This window comes from Euprymna scolopes, chromosome 16 (assembly GCF_053919585.1).
Source record: "Euprymna scolopes isolate OS-2025 chromosome 16, ASM5391958v1, whole genome shotgun sequence".
In the NCBI taxonomy this organism is placed as follows: Eukaryota; Metazoa; Mollusca; class Cephalopoda; order Sepiida; family Sepiolidae; genus Euprymna; species Euprymna scolopes.
In genome coordinates, this window is record NC_136497.1 from 95,530,895 (window position 1) to 95,556,826 (window position 25,932).

The following is a 25,932-nucleotide window of genomic DNA, read 5'->3' on the forward strand; positions in this document are numbered from 1 at the left end:
AATAGTCATTGTCTCTTTTAACACGAGGGAATCTTCAATTCGTCACCCTGAAGGCGCTTTTGTAATAAGTTCTCCACAATTATGTGGTCAATTAGAAAGTCCAGCTAGCTGACTAATTCATAGAAAGTCTTGTGCCTGAGATGCTTAAACATCTTTGGTGGTTCCCAGTATCTAGATCCACTTCTCTCAATAAGACAGTATAACCAGCCATTATTAAAGATTTGTCTGTATGCTTTGTAACATTACAAAATTGCTGGAGGTCCAACTATTTAGTCAGCAGTTTACAAGTGGGATGATGACACAATCAATTCTTATTCAAAACCACTCATCAGAAATTGCAAACAGATGGGCTTTATGCAAAAATTGAACTTGAATATAAAGGAATTGATAATCCATTGAGGCTATACGAGCTATAGGGAACTTCATTCAATGTGTTGTGTTGATTCACAGATGGTATAAAATGTAATAGGAACTGCCTAAATGTTTTTTAAATGATATTTACTGGGATTATTTTTGCTCCAGTTTAAACATTCATAGTTTCATGAGATTATCAAATTTATAGTCATAGTAATAATGTTTAAGACATATTTTGATCATAATGTTGACATTGTAAGGTTATCATAGTTTTGTCATTACGTTTTTTTCCCCTTCTGCATGTATATAATTTTATGAAGAAAGCAAGGGGGTAGATATTTACTTGCTGCCCACCTTAACAAGATGTGACACAAGGTCGGAAAGTGAGAATGTCCAGACAGCGCCCTTAAAGGAAGAGCACTTGCTTAACAAAAATTGCCTGAGCATCCCCATCGGAATTCCCCGGTAGGGGAGCCTCAGACAACAAGCGATAAAATTGCCCCACCCAAAAGCTGGGTGGCAAGGCCTGAGAGGGTGGACCTCCTAGGTAATGCCCAGGTGGTGTATCTCAGTCCAACAGGTACTGGGCCAGTTTCTGTCCCTGCACTTGTCGGGCTTATTGTTATGTAATTAAACTAAATAAGTTTGAAAATGATATTTGAAAAAGGTTAGAATCGAACCCAGTAGGTAAGTGTTAAAATATAATAGATATTTAATCCTATGAATGCAAAACGATTGTCATTGTTCTCGCAAATAACTAAATATTATTTATGTCAGAGATATATATTTAATTTAGGAATGCATTCGATTGTTCATTCTTTTAGAAATAACTGGATATTAAATATGTCAGTTAAAAGAATGGACAATGCAAGTTTAGAAATAACGATTAAAAAATAGATTAGGTATTGAACAATTTAAATTGGGAATTCTTTGTTTCCCAAAGGTGTGTTTGAACATACATAGGTAAAATCCATGTGAATAAATTTACCTTGGTGAAGCAAGCCTCTGATGTCATCAAGAAAGGAGATTCTCAATATATTGAGACAGGGTTCGAAGTTAGAGACAGTCAGTCACAGATAGAGCCAGAGAGAGTTAGAGTGGCAGTTAGCAGACGAGATTTGGGCAGCAACTTAGTGAGAGCTCATACCCTTTTGGAGGCGAAAGTTAAGGGGGGGAGAGACCATGTAGTCGTAAAGGCTTGAATCCCTGACCATCATCAATCATCCAGCTGGTATCAATAAAGAATCATCTATATTTGTAAACTGTTATCTTCGTCTGTCGTCATTCCACCCAAAAAAGAAAAGGTAAATGTGTTTTGTCTAAAACGAACTTTGTATAACCACCTTCAAGTATTAATTGTCTGCCTCCCCCATCATCAGTAATGATTCTCTCTTTCTGATGTAAAAGAACTGTATTACACCCCCACCTTTCAATAATGTATTCGCATCTCCTATGTGTTATAAATATGAACTGTGTGTGTGTAATCTATATAAATGTCATTATCATGCTTCGTTCTGAATCTCCGTCATCCTTTCAATAGGTACACACAACATAATATTATTGTCAAGAACGAATTCTTGGCGTACTTCCTACCTAGTCTCCAGGCAGCCGAAGCAGCAAAGAGACTCATCCTCCAGCATAAAAAAAAATCATAAAGGGTAACTCTTAACAAACATAATATGTGGTTGTTTTGTTTCACAGAATATCAACCCTTTTCGGGTTATTTGATGCCAAATCTAGTTATTTTGGAAATAGATTTTTTGCTTCAAGTTTTTTTATATCGTCAAATATTTATTCATGATGTTTAGTTTGGTTGTTTTGTTTATGGTAGCTTTTCAGCTTATTAATGTTGAATACAGTAATTTAGGAAAAAAGTTATTCTGCGTGAATTTTTTTTTTCTTACATAGGCATCACTTGAGGCTAAGGATTAAAGAGTGTACAGTAGAAATTGGACAGTATAGTAATCATTGGTAATGGAAATTCGGTAAATTTGTGAATTTATATGGAACCGCTCATCAAAAACTTGTTTATGTTAGACTTGAAGACAACCATATTGTAGTCAGCTGGACAGCAAGAAAACAGAAGACAATTCCATAGGCGTGCAGTTCTAGGAAAGAAGCTCTGTTCGTGGAATCTATGTTTAGGTTTAGGCACAGATAAAGAGTGGGGAAAATTATTGATAATGTTTTCAGCTAGTCTAGTGTTTCTTGTGAAAGTTTGGCAAGGGGGGGGGCTATAGATTGGAGCTCAGTCGAGCACTTACCGTGAAAATAATGATAAAGCAGAAACAAACTTGCAACATCTCTTCTGTGAGAAAGAGGTTGCAGGGACGATAAAAGGACATCCCCTACGATGCTACGAAGTCTATTTTGAACTCTATCAAGGCAGGATAAGTCCTTTCTGGCAACTTCTGCCCAAATGTGGCAACAGTACTCCATCCTTGGACGTACCTGGCTCTTATATAGATATAGAATTGCATCAGCAGTGAGATATCTACTGGATCGATAGAAGGATCCCATCATCTTTCCGGCGGCCTTGGCAACGAATTGAATGTATGTGTTCCATTTAAGATCAGGAGTAAAGGTCAAGGCCAGAAGCTTGTCAAAACATGAGGCCTCCCCAAGACGAGAGCCATTCATTTCAATTGATGCCAGATGGGTATCAGAACGTTGATGATGTAAAGATAAAAGTTTGGTTTTAGATGCATTAAAAGTAACAAGCCACTTCTTTCCACATTGTACCATTTGCTCAAGATCAGAGGAGAGAGAATCGGAGAGAACTTGGTCGTTTACGGTCTTAGATGTGCTACTATATATAGTAGTGTCATCAGCATAAATGTCTATGAATGATGTAAGGATGTGATTTGGAAGATCATTAATGTAGATCAGGAAGAGAGTTAGGCCCAGGATGGACCCCTGAGGGACTCCAGCATTAATACTGTGAGCTTCTAATTTCTGCCCATAAACCACTACTCTTATGACCCTATCAGAGAGAAATGATTTAATAATTGAGAAGACATTTCCAGCTATACCGTCGTAAACCTTTATGCCGTACTCTATCTATGTTTTGTTTTGTTTTGTTAAGGAAAATTTTTGGTTTTATTTTTGACTTTGCAAAACATGATTAAGCTTTGCAAAGAGATAGAAAAAAAAACAATTACATCAATATTAGATGCATTTTAGGTCAGGAAACCAGTATCTTCAGACAGCCTGATCTAGTAGCACCCAAAACACATAAAATGATATGTTAGGTGCTTTTGATAAGTGGCATCTATAAATTCCATGGCTCATTTCTTTGTTATTATCTTGGTTTTTTTTTTCTAATTATCAAGGCCAAAAGCCCCGTGAGGATAAGGATTAATGAATTCATTGTTAATTGAGTGATGAAGAACCTTATTGAACGATTGATATTAATTGATGAGATTAACAAAGCGGAAACTGTTAACATGAATCTGTTGACATTAGATTTGAAGGCGATCATCTTGTAATCTGCAGAGAAACAGTCCTGTTGTAATGTGTTTCACAGACGCAAAGTCTGCACATAAAGAAGCTCTGGAAACTCTGTCTGACACTAGGCACACATAGAAAGAGAACAAGTTTTTATTTCGTTGTGGTAGAAAAAATAAGTTCTAGCTGTAAATGCGTTACAAGGAGGAACCAGGAATTGAAACTCATTCGACCTCTTTCCATAGAAATAACGAGAGAGTAGAGAAAGAAAGAGAGAGAGAGTGTGTGTGTAGCAACGTCTTTCTTGTATGAAAGAGACTGCAAGGAACACAAGAGATCATTTCCCACTAAATTCCAAATAGATTAATTTTTCGTTTTTATTCTTGCATGTGACGGTTTTAATATATAGAAGTGGAAAACCAATTTCATCGATCTAAGGATTAAGCCAGAAAAGGGAAAAGAGGAAGTGGACTTCTGAGTCAACCCTTTTATAGAGGTGAGCATGTGACGATCAAACAAAATGTTTACTATGTCATATTTCGAAAGTGATTTCAAAGCCTTTTAAGGTTAGGATTAGTTGAAGTGAATAATAGCTCGACTTAAAGGCAAAAAAGTTCAGTTGTGCTTCTAAATCATAAAATATTAATTTCGTACACTTTCATAAACGTGACGTTATTTTATAGAATTAAGGTGAACTTTTGTTTATCGTTGGAAACCAACATATTTTTATTGGCATTTTTTTTCCATTGTTTTCTTTTGTGTTATTATTATTACTTTTGGAAGGTCCTATTTACATATTTTTTTAATATAGATATAATTTTTAATGCAATACTTGCAGTAAATATTTATTCATGAATTTGATTTGCTGTCTTTTCTGGAAAGCGAAATTCAAATCAAGATATCTTTCTTTTTTTTTTTGTTCTGCAATAAATGTTGAAATATAAAACCCATAAAAGAAGATTAGTTCATTGTGTTTACTTATTTTCGTTGTGCTAATCTCTGCAGCAGTTTCATGCTAATTTCATTATTGCTTCTCTCTATTTTTCTTTTCTAGTGCTTTCTTTTATAGAAGATATCGGCTTTCTGGCGTAAATGCATCAAATGTTGATATTATTGTTTATTTATTTCTGTTTGCAAAACTTGATCATGCCCTGCAAAGTCAAAAACCATAAATAACAATTTTTCTCTACAAAACAACCAGACCAATCACCATGAATAAATATTTGAAGATACAAAGAACTGGAAGCTTAAAAAACTTTTTTCAACATTATTGGATTTAGCATTAAATAACACGAAAAGGGTTGATATTCCGGAAAACAAAACAACCAAAGTAAACACCATGAAGATATAAACAGTTAGAAGCATGAAATCTTTTTCTTAAATGACTGGATTCGGCATTAAATAACCCAAAAAGGGTTGATATGCCGTACAAAAACAACCAAATCAAAAACACCATGAATAAAATTTGAAGATACAATGAGTTGGAAGCTTAAAACCTTTTTCCATTAAATAACTCAAAAAGGGTTGATATGCCGTACAAAAACAACCAAATCGAAAACACCATAAAAATTTGTAGATATAATGGAAGCTTAAAACCTTTTTTTCATTAAATAACCCAAAAAGGGTTGATATGCCGTACAAAAACAACCAAAATCAAAAACACCATAAATAAAATTTGAAGATACAATGAGTTGGAAGCTTAAAACCTTTTCAATTAAATAACTCAAAAAGGGATGATATGCGGTAAAACAAAACAACAATTTTTTTTTCATGTCATTCATTGGATTTTCTTTTTGTCTAATACATTGAGTTTCAGATCACAGTACAACAGCGGTGATCAATCGGACTTCTGAGTCTAACCTTTTATAGAGGTGAACATGTGGCTTATTCCACCAACGATTGATTGCCACATGCTCACCTCTTCTTCTTGTTCCCCTTTTTGCTTTAATCCTCAGATCGACGGAATTGGTTTACCACTTCTGTTTATTAAAACCGTCACATGAAAGAAAAAACAAAACCTCTTTATAATAACAACGAAAAATTATTAGATTAAATAAAGTTTACCTTAGCCGTCAGTGTTGGAAGAATGTTGGGCAATATCCAAGTGAAGAAAGGAAAACAGAAAATTCTTTGGGACTCAACAAGTCTATCAGTAGTCATCTTTATGTGAATATAGTCAATGCTTGAGTATCGAGTGGGAAGAGACGGGAAAGAGAAAAGAGATGACTTTCCTTGTTTCTTCCAGGGTTCTCTCTGGCGACCGACAATGATTTTCAAAAGGGCTGATTAATCACCAAGCAGGGACATTTCTCTGCAAAAGAAGTCTTTATTTATAACTTCCACACTATTTTGTTGATATTCCAGAAAACAAAACAAGTTCTGCAACATGTGTTAGGTCTCCTAATCAAACAGATCAGTTCTGCCGATGAACCTCTACGCATCTTGGTGCGTCCACCTTTTCCTATATTCAAATATTAGGAAAATTGGCATCTATGCATTACTTTTAAATGCAAAATAAATGTTACAAGGTCTTTAGTTCTCTTTTATGCCCTTCGTTTATGTGTAAGAACAATGAACAATTAAATAATAAATAGATTGACCATTCAAGTCTCTCTTTTCATAACCTACTACATTAAGATGTAGGGGAAAGCGCCACTATTTTCTAATGATTACTCAACTTATCCCAGATCCTCATTTTATAATGCTAAGAGCTTAGTAAAGAGACATTTTTGGGGCTTTTGGTATGACTTTATCAAGGATTGAACCCTGATCTCCCGACTTATTATTGAACACTCTGACTCTTATGCCAAATAGTTCAGTTTATGCGGAATGGTCTGATATGGAACAATTAATTAATGATATTTTTTATCTTTTCGTTTTCCTTCTCTTATTTTTTGCTTTCAATTTAATGAAAAATAGATTCTTTTCTTCTTATGTTTATTTTTATATTCACAGCCTCTCTCTCTCTCTCTCTCTCTCTCTCTCTCTCTCTCTCTCTCTCTCTCTCTCTGCTATGGATTCCTTTTCTTTTTCATCCGTTATCTTTAATGTTTCCCTTCCACCACTCATGCATTTTTATCTCATATTCTTCAATTTCAACCATTTTTGCAGTTTCTTCTCATTTCCCCTTTTTTTTCTACTGTCACTCTTTAATCTTCAGTTTTTCTGTTGTTGCTTCAAATAGAGAATTATCATTGATGCTATGTCATCCAGATTCCCACCGCTGATATGCAAAACCTGATTGATCTTTCTATAAAAACGGATATTCTGTAATTGCACCAAGTCAAACAACCGTTTACAGTGAAACGCAAAATAGCTGAAACAAAGAAAGGATTAATATTGAAAGCAATCCTCTCAAAATACTTTCTATTCTTTGCTGTAGTAACGTTAAATAAAATTTCAATCATCGTTTCGTTTAAACCTTTTTTATACAATCAATCTATCTGTCTGATGACAAAGGACAACTTTATTGCATGCTCTCTCTTTGTTGGAAATTGAACTTTATTGGACATATCATTTACCTCATTGCAAAGAGGTTAAACACAAGGTCAAGCGTGGTTTTGAGAAGCCAGCACAGATAATCGCACTCCACCCCAGTAGGGGGTGAGTCGGATGATTCGTAATAAACTAACCCTTTCTCAGAAAGAAGTTACAGCCTGGGTAGGTGAACATCCTAGGGCTTAACATAACTATATTTCAGCTTGACAGCAACATATACACTTTCAGACATTGTTGTAGTATTTTTCTGTGTATTTATGCCTGCAACCAGTTTATTATGTGTATGTTCCCAGTTGATTAAAATCATCCTATACTTGTGTTCAGATGTTCATAGGCCTATCCGGGTTTGTCCTCACCTTATCATATACTCATGTTTTTTTTATGGATTATATAAAGTTAGACCATGGTATTTCGAAACTTAATGCTTTTTATCAGAAGGTAAGGGCAAGGTTCTGTATAGAAAAATAAAATGGCATAAAGCATTAGCCTGGAAATAAAAAATATTCTATAGGTATATGGAGGCTGAATAAAGAGTAAAGAATAGAGATGAAAGAAATACATAAAAGAATAGAAAAATATATAGGGAAAAATAATAGAAAAAAATAAAAATAAACCATCTTATATGTTTCACTCATTTGTGTAGAGCTTTATTCATCTTGATAGGTTATTGTATAAATATTACTTTTTATTGTATTTTTATCTTTATCAGTTTATTTTTTATCTATTATTGATTATGTGAAGTTATAACGGATTTTCATACAGCTTTCAGATTCAATATTTGTTCAGTATAACCATAATATTGGTTATTAGTTGTACATATCCAGAGTAATATTAATTCAATAACCAAAATGTGAGTACAAATAGACTTATTTTATCCTGTGGTCACATCACTTTGTACCTAATAACTGAAATACATTAAAAAATAATAATAGGCTTCAAAAATAATTAGAAAGAAAAACAAGAGAAAATTTATTCCTTTAAGTACACCAGTCTTCGGTTAATTTTCAATTTCTTTTTTTATTTCCATTTTTAAAGAATTTGCACCTTACAACCTATTAACTATTGACACTGAAGCAGATGGCAGATAATTCCAAAAACAATTTATTAGAGCACATTCTACCAGCACCTAAAATTGTTGCATCTACTTCGTACTTGTCAAAGTTTAACTTTATACAAGGAAAATCCCATCTGACCGTTTGGATCTAACATGTTCCTATCTTTTTCCACTTTGTATACACAAAAAGTTTCACTGTATTTGTGTAGATATTTGTACTCAAAAATTTCACACAATTAGCATATTGCTTCAGCAGGCAACAGAGATGAGATGCCATTTTGTATTTGAATGATTTCACTGATATTGCTATTTTCATGGTAGGTGCTCGTCTGAGCTCCAATGTATGGTTTCCCCTTGCCAAACTTCCACAAAAATATACTCGACTATCTACAACCACTATCAACAATTTCTCCCACTCTCTAGCTGCGCCGAAATCTAAATGCAGCCCTGACAACTACAATATTGCAGCTGTCAAGTCCAATGTAAACAAGTTCTTGTTGAACTATCCCCTTAAATAATCACATTCTATCACACCATTAATGATTACTACATTACCTTACATTCATTAACCCTTATCCTCGAGTGGCCATCAGGCCTTGATAACGTGGTTAAAAATTTCTCTCTTGCGTTAGCACATGGTTAAAAAGCTTCTCTCGCAGGCACATGCTTCCAAGTTGTTGTTGCCGCCACATGCTTTTTTTCTCTCTGCTTTTCTTTTCTTCTTCATCTGCTGTGACGTCACCTCATATCACGGCTTTGTCATTTTGCATATGTGAGATGTACTGCTACATACGTGTCATCTGCGTCATTACACAAGCAGATTTTGGTCTTGATAAGTAGCGACACGTTATTAGAAAAAAAAATTCTGCAATCACCACAAACAAGGCATATTGCTGCTTGGAACATAAAGGACTACTATTTGAGATCGTGTCTAATTGGAGATTGTTGGGAGTTGAGAAGCAAGATGTTAGTTGATATTAGATTTAAACTTCAGCAAATTAGTACAGTCAGGAAGCAGGAAACAAGGAGTAAATTTCAAATCTAGCAGTCAGAGAGAAGAAGCTTTTAAAGTAGAAGGTGTTCCATACCTAGGGACCTCAAAAGTGAAGGGGTGTGATTTTGCTATTTGCTGGGTTAGTCGTGAATATGTGTGTCGAGGGGGGCACAGTGAGTTCATCAGAGCACATATTTATACATTTATCGTGACAGTGGAACAATCTTGTATAGGTTTCAGGTCAAGTGATAGATATTTCAAAGTATAGCTTGGAGGGTATTCAGTTCAGAAGTTTCAAAATAATTGTATTTAATATATTCAGAAAAAAAATCCATACAAGGAAATAGATATACAGAAAAATCGAGTGTGTTTTATAACATTTTATTGTGATGGCTGGGAATAATTTACTGTTACCAATGAAAAATATTATATTTAAAACTAGCAGGACCCTTGTGCTAACATTGTCCGGGATGGAATATAAAAAGAAGATTTAACTGAAAAAAAAATATCTGTAAAATATTTTATGTGTTAGAGTGGGGGTTTACCGTGTATAGATTTTTTGTGCTTCTTACAGAATCTGAAGCAAACCAAACCGACTTTTGTCGAACTAAATCTAAAACTTAGTTTAGAGTTAATTTAGGGCTAAATTAGAATGATAAAAAAAAAATTGTTTGATATTGTTATGATAAAAAAAAATTGTTTGATATTGTTATGATAAAAAAAAATTGTTTGATATTGTTATGATAAAAAAAATTGTTTGATATTGTTATGATAAAAAAAATTGTTTGATATTGTTATGATAAAAAAAATTGTGGAAAGCAAATAATTGTTACCCCCCCCCCACCAAGAAAACATCCCACCTAAAATATAAAGGGGAACTGTTTTTTTTTTATTTATAAAAGAAAAATAGCATGTTTTAGTGTAAACGTGAAACGTCAAAATGTCAATATGACAGAAAAATATAATCGCTATCTTTATAAACAAATTGGGGAAGAGGTTAACTATGGAAAAAGTTCTAACTTATATACGTGTTTCTTGATTAAAATAAAATGTGTTTTTAACTTCGGTTATTGATATCATCTATATTATATTTCTCTTTGTCTGTCTGGTCTTTTTTCTTGGAAACTACTGCCCAATCTGACTGAAATTTTGTATGGACTTATGATATAATTCAGCAAACTAACTATCATGGTATCCGTTCGATGCACAATTAGGGGTTGATAGGGATCAGTCACGGCAATACGACATATACTCTAGAAGTTTGGCTTAAAGCATTCATTCTATGTCAATGGGCTAGAACTTTTGCCTATTTTAAGTGGGCTAATAGTTTAATAAGTAGATATTTCTTGATAAAAATAAATACTTTTGAACTTCAGTTATTGTTCTTTCATAGTTTTTTTCTTGGCTGTATTATGCAGAGGGCAACTATATATTCACGACACAAGTTCAATCATTTTGTTATAATTCTAAAATTAGTGTCGGTAATATTTCATGTTTCTGTTAGGTTTTTGTTTTATTGAAAACATGGTATAATTAAAAATAAAAGTTGTTTGTGAATAATGCATGCACACATTTCACTCCAAATACATACACACATTTCACTCAAAATACATACACACATTTCACTCAAAATACATACACACATTTCACTCAAAATACATACACACATTTCACTCCAAATACATACACACATTTCACTCAAAATACATACACACATTTCACTCAAAATACATACACACATTTCACTCCAAATACATACACACATTTCACTCAAAATACATACACACATTTCACTCAAAATACATACACACATTTCACTCCAAATACATACACACATTTCACTCCAAATAATTTAGGTGACTGAACTGAAATATGAATTAATCAGGTTTGGTTTCTGCACATTCTTTATAATAAGTTAAAACAATATAACACGGGTTTTAATCAGGGAAGGGCAAAGGAAAGCAAAATCCTGACCCGTTATGATAATTGCAAAGTTAATATGAAACAATCAGTACGTATTTCGAAATACAATGATTACGATGAAGTATTAAAATTTTGAATTCTTTTAATATTTCAACTATTGTGTGAATGATTTCATTTAAAAGAAATACCTTATAAAAAAAACGAACCTAGTGGTTCTGGACAAGAAATGACGGTTCCCTCTGAAGGAGGAAGTTTACAGGAAATATGAAATTCACAAGCGATACCTAGCCGCATATATATCCCAGTTATAGGAAGATGACATACAGCGCCTAGCATTCCCAGATACTTCATAGAATTTGTTTAAAATTCATTAACTTTAATTATATTGTGAATAAGGAACTAGCATTCCCAGATACTTCATAGAATTTGTTTAAAATTCATTAACTTTAATTATATTGTGAATAAGGAACTAGCATTCCCAGATACTTCATAGAATTTGTTTAAAATTCATTAACTTTAATTATATTGTGAATAAGGAACTAGCATTCCCAGATACTTCATAGAATTTGTTTAAAATTCATTAACTTTAATTATATTGTGAATAAGGAACTAGCATTCTCAGATACTTCATAGAATTTGTTTAAAATTCATTAACTTTAATTATATTGTGAATAAGGAACTAGCGTTCCCAGATACTTCATAGAATTTGTTTAAAATTCATTAACTTTAATTATGTTGTGAATAAGGAACTTTTGGTGGATTATCATATACTATTCTTTTATTCTGTAAATGTAGTTCTACCGAATGGCTAAGAAAAAAATATTTAGTGTTTGGTTTTGTATATCGCAGATTGAACATGGGGTATATGTGAATAATGGAATCATTCCTTATGATATCAGTTTGTTTATAGAAACAGAATCATTATTATTTTAGAATTTTAGTTGCTTGTAATTAAAGGAGTTTTACAATGATATTCGATTATTCAATTAATAGGATTGTAGTACGCGAATCAGAATGCCGTAAACATAAGTTCCTAAGTTGAAGCGAGCGGTCTGTATTTTCTGAAAGAAGTAATATTTGGTGAAAAACACAGAATAAGACAATGAAACAATGATGGATTAAGCTGAAAAAAGTCTTCAATGACGCAGAATTTTCGTTCATTGATGGGGAAAGTGGTTGTAGACTGCTTTAATTATGAGTAAAATTTACGCCCATTTTCTCTAAGAATGACCGTGTTGTGAGTCATGTAGATCAGAATTAATGTAGGAAATTCTGAAAGCGCTGCTAATTTCTGCAAACGCGTCAGTTATTAGCAGAAAGCGTAATCATAATGGAATTATATGTTGCACCTCTCTTTATTGTCCTAAGATGACTTAATCTTATTAATATATTAATATAGTAGATAAAGATCATGGCTACCTTTTTTTAATACATTTCACTCGGGCAATGTTGAGTAAATATAAGTAGTACTATGATATAATGAAGTTGCTTTCTTTAGAAGTGTAAGTAAAATCAGATTTAAGTAAAAAAAAATGCAAATATTTATAAGTGGGGTTGGCTTTAAGTAGAATATCTTATATCTGTATTTATATATTTCTACACATAGATTCACTCCTAAACTAATTAAACGATCATTATTAATATAAAAATACAGATGTTAGGCGTAGAGATGACAATGTGAACTATATTTACTTTAATTTAGTTTTATAAAAGAGGGGAATGGAAGCCCTTCGTGAAATCTCAACAATTAAGGACTAATTGATACATATTCTCCAAGTCTCAATTCCTTTGGTGTATTTTAAAGAGGATTTTAGGGTCATGATATGGACACAATATTTGATTTTGTGATTTTTAAAAAATAAAGACTGCTCCTTGTGTTCTCATTTCGATTAAAATATTCCTTCATTCTTAAAGAACATATGAGTGTCAAACTGAAAAAAAAAAAAAGTTAATTTGTTCAGAGAGTTTTCTCTGTTTATCTCTTGAATTTCTATTTCTATTGCTATATATTAGGTCGGTGCAAAAGTTTTACTAAATCAAAATTTCATCTTGAAAATGCAAAACTGTTTTTGAAAATCTTCATTCATAACATCAGCAGATGTGTCCTGAAATTCATAATGATCGGTTAATTAGTTTAGGAGTGAATCCTGTACATACAAATATATAAACACGAATTTGCTCTCTATAACTTGAGTTCAATGAGCTTATAAATGCCTCACTTGTAATCCAACTCAGGTTCAATCTCCTCTCAAAAATTGGAAGAATCTGAATGATGAAGGTTTTTTTCAACCCCCTGTCCATAAAAATTAATTGAACTAAATATAGTCCACATTACAATTCCTTAGATGTGCCCTGAAATTCATAATGATCGGTTAATTAGTTTAAGAGTGAATCCTGTACATACAAATATATAAACACGTACACATACCTAACTTTATATAAATAGAGGAAGATATGTACTATTCTAGTTAAATCCGACCCCAAAATAGCCATGTTCATTACCTAAAACACTGATTTTTACCTATAGACATTGATTCGTTTTCTTACCTTATTCTGTATTCACCTACGTCATTGATCACCTTGATGCATATTTTTCAGTAAGCAAAACTTTGTACATTTTTTTTTTTTTTTTTTTTTTACAATTTCCTTATTTTTTTCACCATTTAATTGAATATCTGTCTTCTCTCTTCTTGAAGTGTGGGAAATAGAAACTTTATTTGCCGAGTTCTTTAGGGTTTTTTTTTTTTACACTTTTCTGAATTATTTTTCTTTTTTATTGAAGTGCTATGAATTTCATATAACATTTTCTTCCGATATGTAATTTGTTGATATATATTTTTTTGTTTCCATAAAAAAAACCCGAAAAGATTAGCGAGATATATTTCGGTGACGATGTTTTTTATATTTCTCCTTCGTTTTATATCAATTTCTTTTCTCTTTTTTATACTTTTCCATTTGTTCTTATTTCCTGATTTTTCCTTATTCCGTATTTCTCAATTTCATATCTTCTTTTTCTTTTAAAAAAAAAATTTCCCCTTCATTTCTCCACAATCATATTACATTTTACAGGTTTTCTTCCTTTTTCTAATATTAATTTTTTACTAGAAGAGCCATGTGGAAATTTCACGGTGCATTCTGCATCAATCTACCTAATTTACTGTTAATAATAATTTTTTTTTTTAATAATGTCTGTCAGGGTCAATAGTATAAAAATGACTCTTTTTTGTCCATAAAATTAATTATAATTTTCAGTTATATATTCGTTCAATAAATAAAACGAATATTTCTTTGCTTTATGCATTTAAAAATGTAGCTATTTAATTCATTTTAAAAGAATACTGTCTGCCTTGGTAATCTATAGTCATTAGAAACTAATTAAGCAAGATTCCCTGAATTTTACTTTTTTTTTTAAATCCAAACCTTAAATTTCAGACATTTCCTAGAATCAAAAATCATATAATAAATTTTGAATTAAAATTAGAATAAGGATTCTACAAGGTGGGACAATAAATGTGTCACTATAAAGAAAACAACAGTACAGCTTTATTTGAAAACTTTTATTGAAAAAAAAATCAATTCAGATAACTTGACAATCAATTCAGGTAGAGCTGACATCTATTTAATGTAGCCGCCTTCAGCCTCAATCACCGCCTCGATACGGGTTAGAACTGGAAGCATATCTTTTCCATAACCACAAGGGCCGGCGGAGCTCAATGAATACTCGACAGGCGACGATCAGGCTGGCTTTAGTGCTGTGGGAGGCCATGTTGGTGATATTCTCAACATATGACCAAACGAAATAGTCCAGCAAATTCAGGGAGTGAGGAAGGAGGGGGCCCAGGTAAGACAAGAGTACAAAGTCATTGTACTCCTTCTGAAGCCAAGCCTGGGTCTCTTTGGACTTGTGGGCCAGCGCAGAGTCTTGCTGTCACACCCAGGGTCTGCCAGCGGCCATCTGATTGCACCAGGGGATCACCACACTCTTCAGCACCTCCAAGGACATTTTGGTGTTGACTTTCAAGCCGACTTCGAAGATGTGAGGTGGCATGATGTGGCCCTCATTTGAAACCACACCAAAGACCATAACCATGGCCGGAAACTTTGTTTTCATCACCCTGGGCACATCCCTGTTATTTGTGGCAATCCAGTGATGCATTTTGAGGGTGATAGCGTTTCGCTAAAGTGACATAAAATGGTGCAAAACTGTTCTGTGTTCGAGGAATTAATTTTACCTGTCATGGGATGAGTATTTGTTTTAGTGTATATATATATATATATATATATATATATATATATATATATATATATATATATATATATATATAGAGAGAGAGAGAGAGAGAGAGAGAGAGAGAGAGAGAGAATACTCTTTTAATTAAATAAAAATTAATAATTGTAAATTATAAATCAGTTTCAAAAGGATGATCAAATAAAATACTTCGGAATAAAATTATCTAACAATCAACTGGTATGGAAACCTGTGATTTTCCTTATTTTTTTTACCATTTAATTTTCTGGCAGTAATATTCTATAAGTACTATCCCACCTAAATAAAAATTGTTCGATATACAAGATAGAGCAAATAAATCAAATTTTAGTCATTCAATGAATTTAAAAAAATTTTTAATTTTTAATTGTGATTTTCCATGTTTCACTGACTTTAGCAAATAAGTTGTAAACCATTAAAACTATTTGCTAATATTTTCTCCTCTGAAGAGATGGTAGACATCGAAATCCTATAGGATAAGGAGTTATATTTTAAATGTATTCTTTGTCTTACATAAAATAATAAAAATCTTTTAATTTGAAATTTAAACATCTCACATCATGAATTTTTAAATTCATTGAATGACTAAAAAATTTTATTTATATATATATATATATATATATATATATATATATATATATATATATATATTCTTTCTGTTTAAATATTTAGACTTTCGTTTGTCTCACATATTAATTCTTCCCTTTCTCTATAGTCTATGCTTTCCTTACCATTTTTGTTCCAGTTATTTTCAACACAAGGAAACTGAAAATAAGTTCTTTTTCACTTGATTTTCATCATAGCATTATTTCTCTCCCAAATGATAGCTTTACATTGCAGCTAAAGAAAACAAAACAACTAAAAGACATTAGCAATCAGATCATGTTTGCTTGTCAGTGTCGAAAGTGAGAAAAAGTTTTAACAAAAAAATAAATAAATAAATAAAAGATGCGCAAAATATAAGTTGCCAAGGTTACTCGAGGGAAAATTACACACTTTCTCACCCAGTTAACTATTTTCCTTTCAGATGTACATACTTAACAGTCTATTTTTACATCATCATGTGGATATGTGTAGCATTTTTTGAAATGTTTGTTTTGAAACAATATTTTGGGTGTTAGTCCAAGCCTTAAGTTTACTTCAATCTGTTTGCCTTTTCATCAATTTTTCTGGCTTTCCTAAATTCAATTTCCTTCTTTTTCTTTGTTCATATTATATATATATATATATATATATATTATTATTATTATTATTATTATTATTATACAGTAGATAGGTTTATTAAAATATGTTGAGAAACACTTTAGTAAGAGTTAAACACGTATTTATTATTCAGAAAGGTGAAATAGAATAGAGGTGAAAGTCCTTAATCGGTAGTTTTGAAGAAATACTTTCCTTCTCGCCAGTTGTTAGCAAAATGCATAAAGAAATTTTGCTTGTAAAGTATTTAAAGAAACTTCATACTTATGAAAAGGATCATACTAGCGTGAAAATGAAATATAGAACAATGAAACAGATCAGATGGATTTATATAGCATATATGATAAATTAGTTGCAAAAGAAAGAAAACAATAAAGTGCTTGATTGTAGGTTATACAAAAACTAATATAAAGTATTTTACTTCAAAACTGTACATTATTGTGTCTGTTTGGTGTACTGGGTTTTCATAAGTCTTGACATATGGTATCTGACGTATAAATCTTAGGCACCGTTCAGTGATCGAAACCTTCGAAAAAATGTTTCTGACAACAATAAAATGGTTTCCACACCAGACATCGTATCTCAAGAACGATTAAATCCTGATATATCAAGCAGATACTATAATATATATATAACTCACCTACCATCCCCTTTTTTAAAAGATGGAATCGCCCGATCCTCCGAGAGTCATAATATGTATATTACAGTATTAAATTTGGAAAGTGTAAATCTGGACGTGTGTATGTTTTTCTATAAAAGAAAATCAGAAAATACGCAAGAGTCTCAGAAACTACATAAAATATATCTTTTTCATTTTTTCATTCATTTTTCATTAATTTTATTTCATTAATTTTTTTCTAATTCAATTTTTCATTCAATTTTTCCTTTTATTTTTTCCTTCATTTTTCTTTTCAATCTTTATTTTTCATTCATTTATTTTATTGATTTTTCATTCATTTTTTTATTCATTCATCGTTTCTGTCGTGTTTTGACTCACTTTTTCATTTTTTTTTTTTGTCCATTCCGCTATTATCTATTCAAGAACAGATTTGGTGTACTTTTATGTAGCCAAGGTAACAACATAGATGATGTCTAGGACAATTCGAAAAAAAAACAATAGGCAGTATACTTTCTTCTATTTCCTATTCCATAATTGATTCAAACATATTTGCTAATGTTTATAGTAATGTTTGTACATTTTTATCCTTTATCAAAAAGTCATATAATAAAACTACAACTATAAATATTTAAATTTCCTGTGTTTTTTTTATTTTTTTCAGTCGCCAACACAAAGCTGACCGGACTGCACGAACCAACCAGAAACAGCAAACAACACAGAATACCATAAACTGCCATGATGGTTCCAATCCTAAAACAGCTGCAAATCACCATTCCTCGAAAAACTGAAAAAAAAAAACTCAGTTTCTCTCTCTCTCTCTCTCTCTCTCTCTATATATATATATATATATATATATATATATATATATATATATATATATATATATATATATATATATATCATTTCATTTCGGTTTTATCTTTTAGCGATGCATTATTTTTAAAATGTTACCAGTTTTTTGTTTTACGATTTTTTAGATTGATAATTTATATTATTCAGATTACTGCTCTCATCTCGGATGTTATTCTCCCACCGTTTCGCCCACTGTAACCACTTACCTTATTCAGGCGAGTCTTGTTAAACTCAAGAAATCCGTCCAAAATTTTGAACTAAACCAACTATCTAATTCATGGCGATACTCTGTTCGCATTTCATGACCACTTGGAAGTTTTAAGTAATTTCTGTACAAACTCCAGAAGACTTAGAAGTGACTATTACTTAAGATTTTGTTGTGCCACATTTATTTATTAATATATGAATAATATCCCAGATGAGAACTGGAGTTCACATAATCTTAATAAAAACAGTTTTCTTTCAATTCCATGTTTTTGAGATAATCAAATTTAATAGTTTTGCTAAATTTAGAAGATTTTAATGTTATGCTTAAGAAAGTAATGCTGAATGGAATTTGTGTGGTTGCGTCTGTACAATAAGTTAACCGAACTTATTCACTATAAATAGACAACAGAATTTGAAAATGATTGCTTTTTAATAAGCAAAAGCTTATTTCACAAAGGCCAAGAAGGTGTAGCACCACTCCTGGTTAGAGGTAGTGTAGTTTTTGGTTTTGGCGATTGTATCGGTTTTGAAAAGTGCTAAGAACAGCGCTAACAATTGATATATATGTAGTTAAATTGACAAAAAAACAGAAGAAGGATAGAAAATATGGATATAAGAATGGGTCACTAGTTAGCAATTGCTAACTCAACAACAGGATTTTAGGATGAAAACGAGAAAACATGAATTAATAAACAAAATATATTTATATCAAAAATTTTTACAGAAATGTAAAATATACTTGGAAAGACTAATGTTTGTTGAAAAGTTTTAAAGTTCTTGAATAAGAAGTAGAGAAAAGCGCCAGAAAGTTTGTTTTGTTGTAAGTTTACATTCTGGGTGTCCAAATTTACTAGAAGAAATTTCAGCGTGAAACATTCCACTGTTGTTGATGTTGAGAGCGGATGCGCATCGCAGATGTCACTCAGAAGAACTCTGATTTCAGTTCACAACGCCAAAGGTTTGAGTTAACACTTTCCTATGAAAACTAATTCGTGCTTTAGAAATGAAGAGCATTTAGAGCTATTTGTTTTTTTTAGTTTTCAATCCTGAAATCAAACAATCCAAATGTATAAGTTCAAGTTGTGCATTTTTTTCACCTTTTCAACAATAATTTCTGAATTATTTCTTTGTAATATTGTTTCATAATTTTCTGCATTTGATGTAAGCAGATTTCATTAAATTCTTGTTTCTTGATGTACTTTATTAAAAGAATAAATATTTAATCACAACTGAATTTCTTATTATTCTTAAAATATCATTCAAATAAGAAATATTTTTAATGTGTTCTTACCAATAAATTTAGCAAATATCACAGAATCATGATTTCTGACTATCAATAAGTACAGTTGATTTTTACAAACACTAACAGTCTAAATTATTCTTATTTTCATTCTAAGTTTATTTTTATTTCGCTTTTGTGTTGCACAATGAGTTTTGTGTTTTTAAATTTTTTGTGATTTAAAATCTATTCATATTTTATATTTCATAAGAAAAACAATATATATATATATATATATATATATATATATATATATATATATATATATATATATATATATTAGCAGGAAAACCTGACGTTGCTCGGGAGTGAATGCTATCGAAATCAATGAAATTACCCATTTTTCAATCAAATCGATTGTCTGCTCTAGTTGAGAACCCATCACGGTGCATTAGGAGAAAATTTCACATGCCTCCCCACTGTGACTTAATCCACAATACATTGTAGTCTACATTGCACTGTAGAGAACCTATATGTCGATTTTATAAAATCATTTTTATATAAAATGGCTTGAATTAAAGTTTAAAATACAAAGGTCAAGTATCATGGTTTAATTGTGTACTAAACAGAAACATTCATTTCGGAAGTACCCTTGTCATATTGAAGAACCTACTGTTTAGTTTATACGCCAGGCCTTTCTGCTTGTGCGGTAAGAATATTTCGCTGATGCACTTTTGATATTAGGTTGCATAATAAGGTATTAACTTGTGTCAAAATCGCCTGTTCCTTCTTTCAGCAGATTTTTTTTTTGATTATCAATTATCAATGCTTATCGAAGACATTTCGATATAAAACCTAAGAACACTGTCAGATACATAAAGTATATTCGTGTGAAATTTTATAAAAATCAGCCGAGCCGTTTCGGAGTTAATAAGAACGAACTCACACACAAAATTTCTTATCTATATATCTATAAAAGTGAAAATGTTCACCTGTGTGTGTGTGTGTGTGTGTGTGTGTGTGTGTGTGTGTGTGTGTGTGTGTGTGTGAATTTTCTGTCTAGAGACTTGAGATTTGTTATAAGGGGGGAATTGAGATTGGGGAAAATATTCTAAATCAGTTTTCGGCCAGAAATTTGGCTGTCAAGTTCAATTACCTTTGAAAACTCTATCGAACTCCTCCACCAATTTTGGATCCAAACAGTTCAAATTTTAAATGTAAGTTACTTGCACATGGATCAAACTTTTAATTCGATTTGACCCCCCAAAAAATAAATGTTAAGGGGTTAAAATTGGGGTCAAAGTTAAAAAAAAAAAAATTGACCTCTGCGATCTCTGCCAAATTACTTCACCAATTTCTGGTCTAAACATTTGAAATTTTACATAAAGTGTATTCAGAGATAGAACAAGCTTTTTAATTGGTTTGAGGTCGAAAATTTGAGCTACCAAGGGGTCAAAGTACATTCTATAGCATCCAATTTTTGATCAAAACAGTTAAAATTTTACATAACAGATATTCAGACATGCGGCAAGCATTTTAATCAGTTTGGGGGTGAAAATTTGGCTGCCAAAATGTCAAAGTTGAAAAAATTGACCTTTGCAGATTCTACCAAATTTCTCAGCCAATTTTTGGCCTAAAGACTTGAAATTTTAAATATAGGTAACTTGGACATAAGTAAACTTTTTATTTGGATTTGAGACCAAAATAATAGATGTTATAAAGGGGTCAAAATTGAGATTCAAGTTATAAAAAATTACCTCTGCGTCTCTACGAAATTACTCAGCCAATTTTTGGTTTAAACATTTGAAATTTTACATAAAGTGTATTCAGACATGGGGCAAGCTTTTTAATCGGATTTTAGCCAAAAATTTGGCTGCCATTTGGTTGTGATCTCTAGCAAACTATTCAGTCAATTTTGGGTTTAAACATTTTAAATTTTACATAAAGAGTATTCAGACATGCAGCAAGCTTTTTAATCAGTTTGGGGGCGAAAATTTGGCTGCCAAGAGGTCAAAGTTGAAAGAGTTGACTACTGCAGCCTCTACCAAACTCCTCTGCTAATTTTGGATCTAAACACTTTAAATTTTAGACATTAGTAAAACTTTTTTAATATATATATATATATATATATATATATATATATATATATATATACATACACGCAAAGTTAAGACCAGTACATCGTGCTCGAACAAAGCTGGGCTGAACTGCTAGTATATATACACAATATGAAATAAATTAGTTATAACCTATTCTCTCTTACACTTGAAAGACATTTAACAAGATTTCTTATCTACTGGAGTTAAAAAAAAAAAAATCAAAATTGCATTTAATTCTAATAAGAATTTTAGGAGAAATACAAAATCTTATCCACATGAAAAAAATTGCATCAATATTTCGTTATTAAAAATCTTAATTAAAAATATTTTGAAAGAATGTTAGGGTTTGTGTTCCTTGATAGAGGCGCTGGTTGAGTTTGAATAAAATAAATACGTACATGCCCATTAACCCATAACAACGTAAACAAATAAACACAAATCGCTTCTTTTGCAGATTTTGACCTGCGCACTGAAATATTAACGTTATTATTTCGAAATTATTATTTAACATGGGAAGAGTGGGAGTGTTTTGCAACTATTCTTTATTACAACTATACTGTCGCTATTTTCTTACAACTAAACAACTTTAACCCGTTGACAAACATAAGAACAATTGTAGTAAAGCCAAGACTACTACTACTACTACTACTCTCTATCCGTCCCTGTTCCTTCCTTTTTTTTATTTTTTGTTTACATTTCTAGATACAAAATAGTTGTGTGAGAACGGTGAATTTTTTGACATATTAACTAATCTGTTTCAATATTAGTTTTATTTTATTTTATTTATTTACGTTTTATTTTTTTGTTTCAAGTTTTGTTAATTAATTTTAGATTTTAAGTTTCTATAACTTGGTTGAAGGATTCCAATATAGGTTTTTCATTCTTATATTTCTCATCGGTACGTTCATGTGCGTTTTTGCTGCTAAATGACTTTCGTCTGCGTTTGATTCGTAGGAAAATCATGTTTAATTTTCGATTTTTGAGCGATTATTCGGAAAAATAAGTAACTTTACACGAATAGGGAGGATTTTTTTTTTCATGTTTGAGTGATCCGTCCGTAATTTTTCATTTTAATATACTTTCATAGAAATGTTTCTGTTATGTCATAAAAAAACTATTTTCTTTACGTCACAAGTGTCACGCTCATACATGAATTCCATAGCTAATATAACATACTGACCCAACGGGTCACGGGTAGTCTAGTATATTTATAAATTTCAATGTAAATTTCAAACAAAATAAATATCTGTTTATTTTGTAATAATGCGTTGTTTTGGCTTCAAACGTGTCTAATACATATTTTATTTTGAAAGAAGTTTCTTTTAAAATAAATTAAAAACATAGAAAAGTTATAAATTTTGTAAATGTGAAAACGGATATTTTCTGGAAATTCAACCCCAAATAAAAACAATATTTGTCAGAATATTGTTTTTAAATAAAAGTAAAAGGCGGTATCATTCATTTCTAATTAATTAATTTTTTGCTAATTATTTTTGCTGTCAATTTTGAACAGTATAATTTACCATCATAGAATTAACATGTTTTGCCTTTGATAAATATGTCCCTTCCATCCACCATTTACACACACTGCTTAACAGGAGTTTAAATTGTAAATGTAAACTAGCAGATTTACCTGGCGTTGCCTGGTATTATATGTACACATTCCTTTAAAGAAAAATGAAGTAAAGAAAAAACAGTGAAAAAATGAGACCTGTGCATGCAAGTATTGTTTTTTCTAAACAGTCCACTTTAATTGAGATTGTCGGACTGACTTCCTCATCTTGGTTGTTATTGTCACAACGTTTTGGCCGTTTTGCCCTCCGGCCTTCGTCAGGTGTTTTGTATCGAACTGGGGAACCGTTTGTTAGGAGTCTTGAACCCAACCCTTTATTATTATTATTATGGGGGTACCGTGTTCGGACTCCAGCTAGGCTTTGGGACATAGTTGCTGATTCTCTGTTTTGAATGTTACTTTTTCACTGTCTTCGTTCAGGATTGAACTCAGTAACTGTAAACTTTGAAACAACGTCTAGGACCACTCGGCCATATGTCACTAGGACAATTCTTAGTTGGTTTTTGTTAATGTTAAACCTATGTTGTTATTCAAGGTTTTCTCTCTCTATCAGAGGTGTCCAAATTGCATTCAGCTCTATGCTTGGTTTGCTCAGTAGGTTGTTATGTCCGAGCATGTGAGCTGTTTCTTTAAGTTTTCTCACTTTCCAGTGAGTCTCTCTGTTTATTATTTTTACTTCATCCCATAGGGGGCGATGGTCTTCCCTCTCCATCCAGACATGGTTGGCTATACTCGATTTTTCCGTCTCCCCTTTAGTTACCGCTTTCGGTGTTCTTCCGCCCTTACTTCAAGGAGGCGGCATGTTTCACCCTTGTAAACCTTTCTGCAACTGCATGGGATGGAGTATATGCAGTTGTTGGTCATGTTCTCCTCCATGCGGGGCTTCACTCGTACCAGGTGTCGTCTGAGTGTTAACTCGCTCTTGAATACCGTCCTGATGTTGTAGGGGGCACATATTCTCTGAATCTTTTCGGAGATGCCTCGTATGTATTGTAGGCAGACCGTTGGAGGTTTTTGGGTTTCATTCTCCTCTCTTATACTATTAACACGTCTGGTGGATAGTATGCTATCGGGATAGTTGCTACAACGGAGGGTATTCTTCAACCTGACCATTTCTTGGTGGTATGTAATGGTGTCGCTACTTATTGTCTCTGCTCGATGCTGTAAGCAGCGTGCGATTCCATGTTTGATACTGTATGGGTGATGGGAGTTGAAGTTTATGTATTGTCCGGTGAAAGTAGGCTTGCGATATACGGATGTCTTAAACCCATGCTCTGTACGTGATATGAGTATATCAAGGAAGGCCAGTTGGTTATCTTTTTCTTTCTCCATTGTGAACTGTATCGATGGTCTTATTGAGTTCACATGGTCTAGGAGAGCCTGGATGTCTTCCTGATGGGGCCAGAGTATGAAGGTGTCATCAACGTATCTTAGTCACATGGTGGGCTTTAAGGGAGCTGAACCTAAGGCCATGTCTTCGAAGTATTCTATGTATATGTTCGCCATCACTGGTGATAATCCTGAACGAAGGCAGTGAAAAAGTAACATTCAAAACAGAGAATCAGCAACTATGTCCCAAAGCCTAGCTGGAGTCCGAACACGGTACCCCCGTAATAATAATAAAGGGTTGGGTTCGAGATTCCTAACAAACGGTTCCCCGGTTTGATACAAAACACCTGACGAAGGCCGGAGGGCAAAACGGCCGAAACGTTGTGACAATAACAACCAAGATGAGGAAGTCAGTCCGACAATCTCAATCAATGAAAACACCTCATCTCAAAAATGCAGATAATTACAGTCCACTTCTTGTAAGTAAAAAAAAAAAAAAAATACTTGAGCTGAGAGCGAAATGAAAATCCAAAGGCATTGAGTCAAATACGATAATCATTAGGCCTGCTTGCCACGATCTTTAAAAAGTGTTTTTGAACCTATTTATTCTTAACATAAGGAAGATGTCATGTGAACAATTCGAGCATGCATAGTCATGAAACAGTTGAAAAACAGATAAAAATCCGATGACCATCCAAGTACCAATTTTTAAATTTTGACTGCTTAGCAACCTTTTTTCCGAATGAAAACCGATTAAAAAGTTTTCCACGTGTCTGAATACCCTATATACTAAATTTCAAGTGTTTAGATCAAAAATTCGTTGAGTATATAGGTTGAGAGTTGTCCTCATACACATTACTCATTGTTTTGTACAGTTCCAAATGCTTACCAATAGCAAGAAAGGTGGGGCAAACCATTTTCTGAAAGCTAAAATGTTCCACTGGATGCCTATAATTACACTGTTTGACTATCTGCAATGATCGAGGGAACGATTAAGAAATAAATGGTAGCTAAGATTTGGACAATGACAGAGGGCTTGCATCATGAAACTTATTTTTGCATTAGAAATCGCCAGGAAACCCAGAAGAATGCTGAGTTTGAGATGGACAGATACTCTGTACAAAGATTTCAGTAAAATCAGCCTTCATCCGAATCAAAGCTGTGATCATGCATAGAGTAAATAAAAATCTATTATTACAAAAGGATTAATATATATATATATATATATATATATATATATATATATATGTGTGTGTGTGTGTGTATGCATATATATATATATATATATATATATATA

General features: G+C 32.2%; 1 protein-coding gene across 1 annotated transcript in view; it reads left to right on the forward strand.

The window, feature by feature from the left end:
• Window positions 1-18,177, forward strand: part of LOC145296271 (uncharacterized) — a 146,322-nt gene extending 128,145 nt beyond the window's left edge. Inside the window, exon 4 of the mRNA XM_080142474.1 lies at window positions 18,018-18,177. Within this exon, the coding sequence (XP_079998600.1) occupies window positions 18,018-18,144 (127 nt within the window). The 3' untranslated portion in view covers window positions 18,145-18,177. The remainder of the gene's footprint in view (window positions 1-18,017) is intronic.
• Window positions 18,178-25,932: the final 7,755 nt, after the last annotated feature.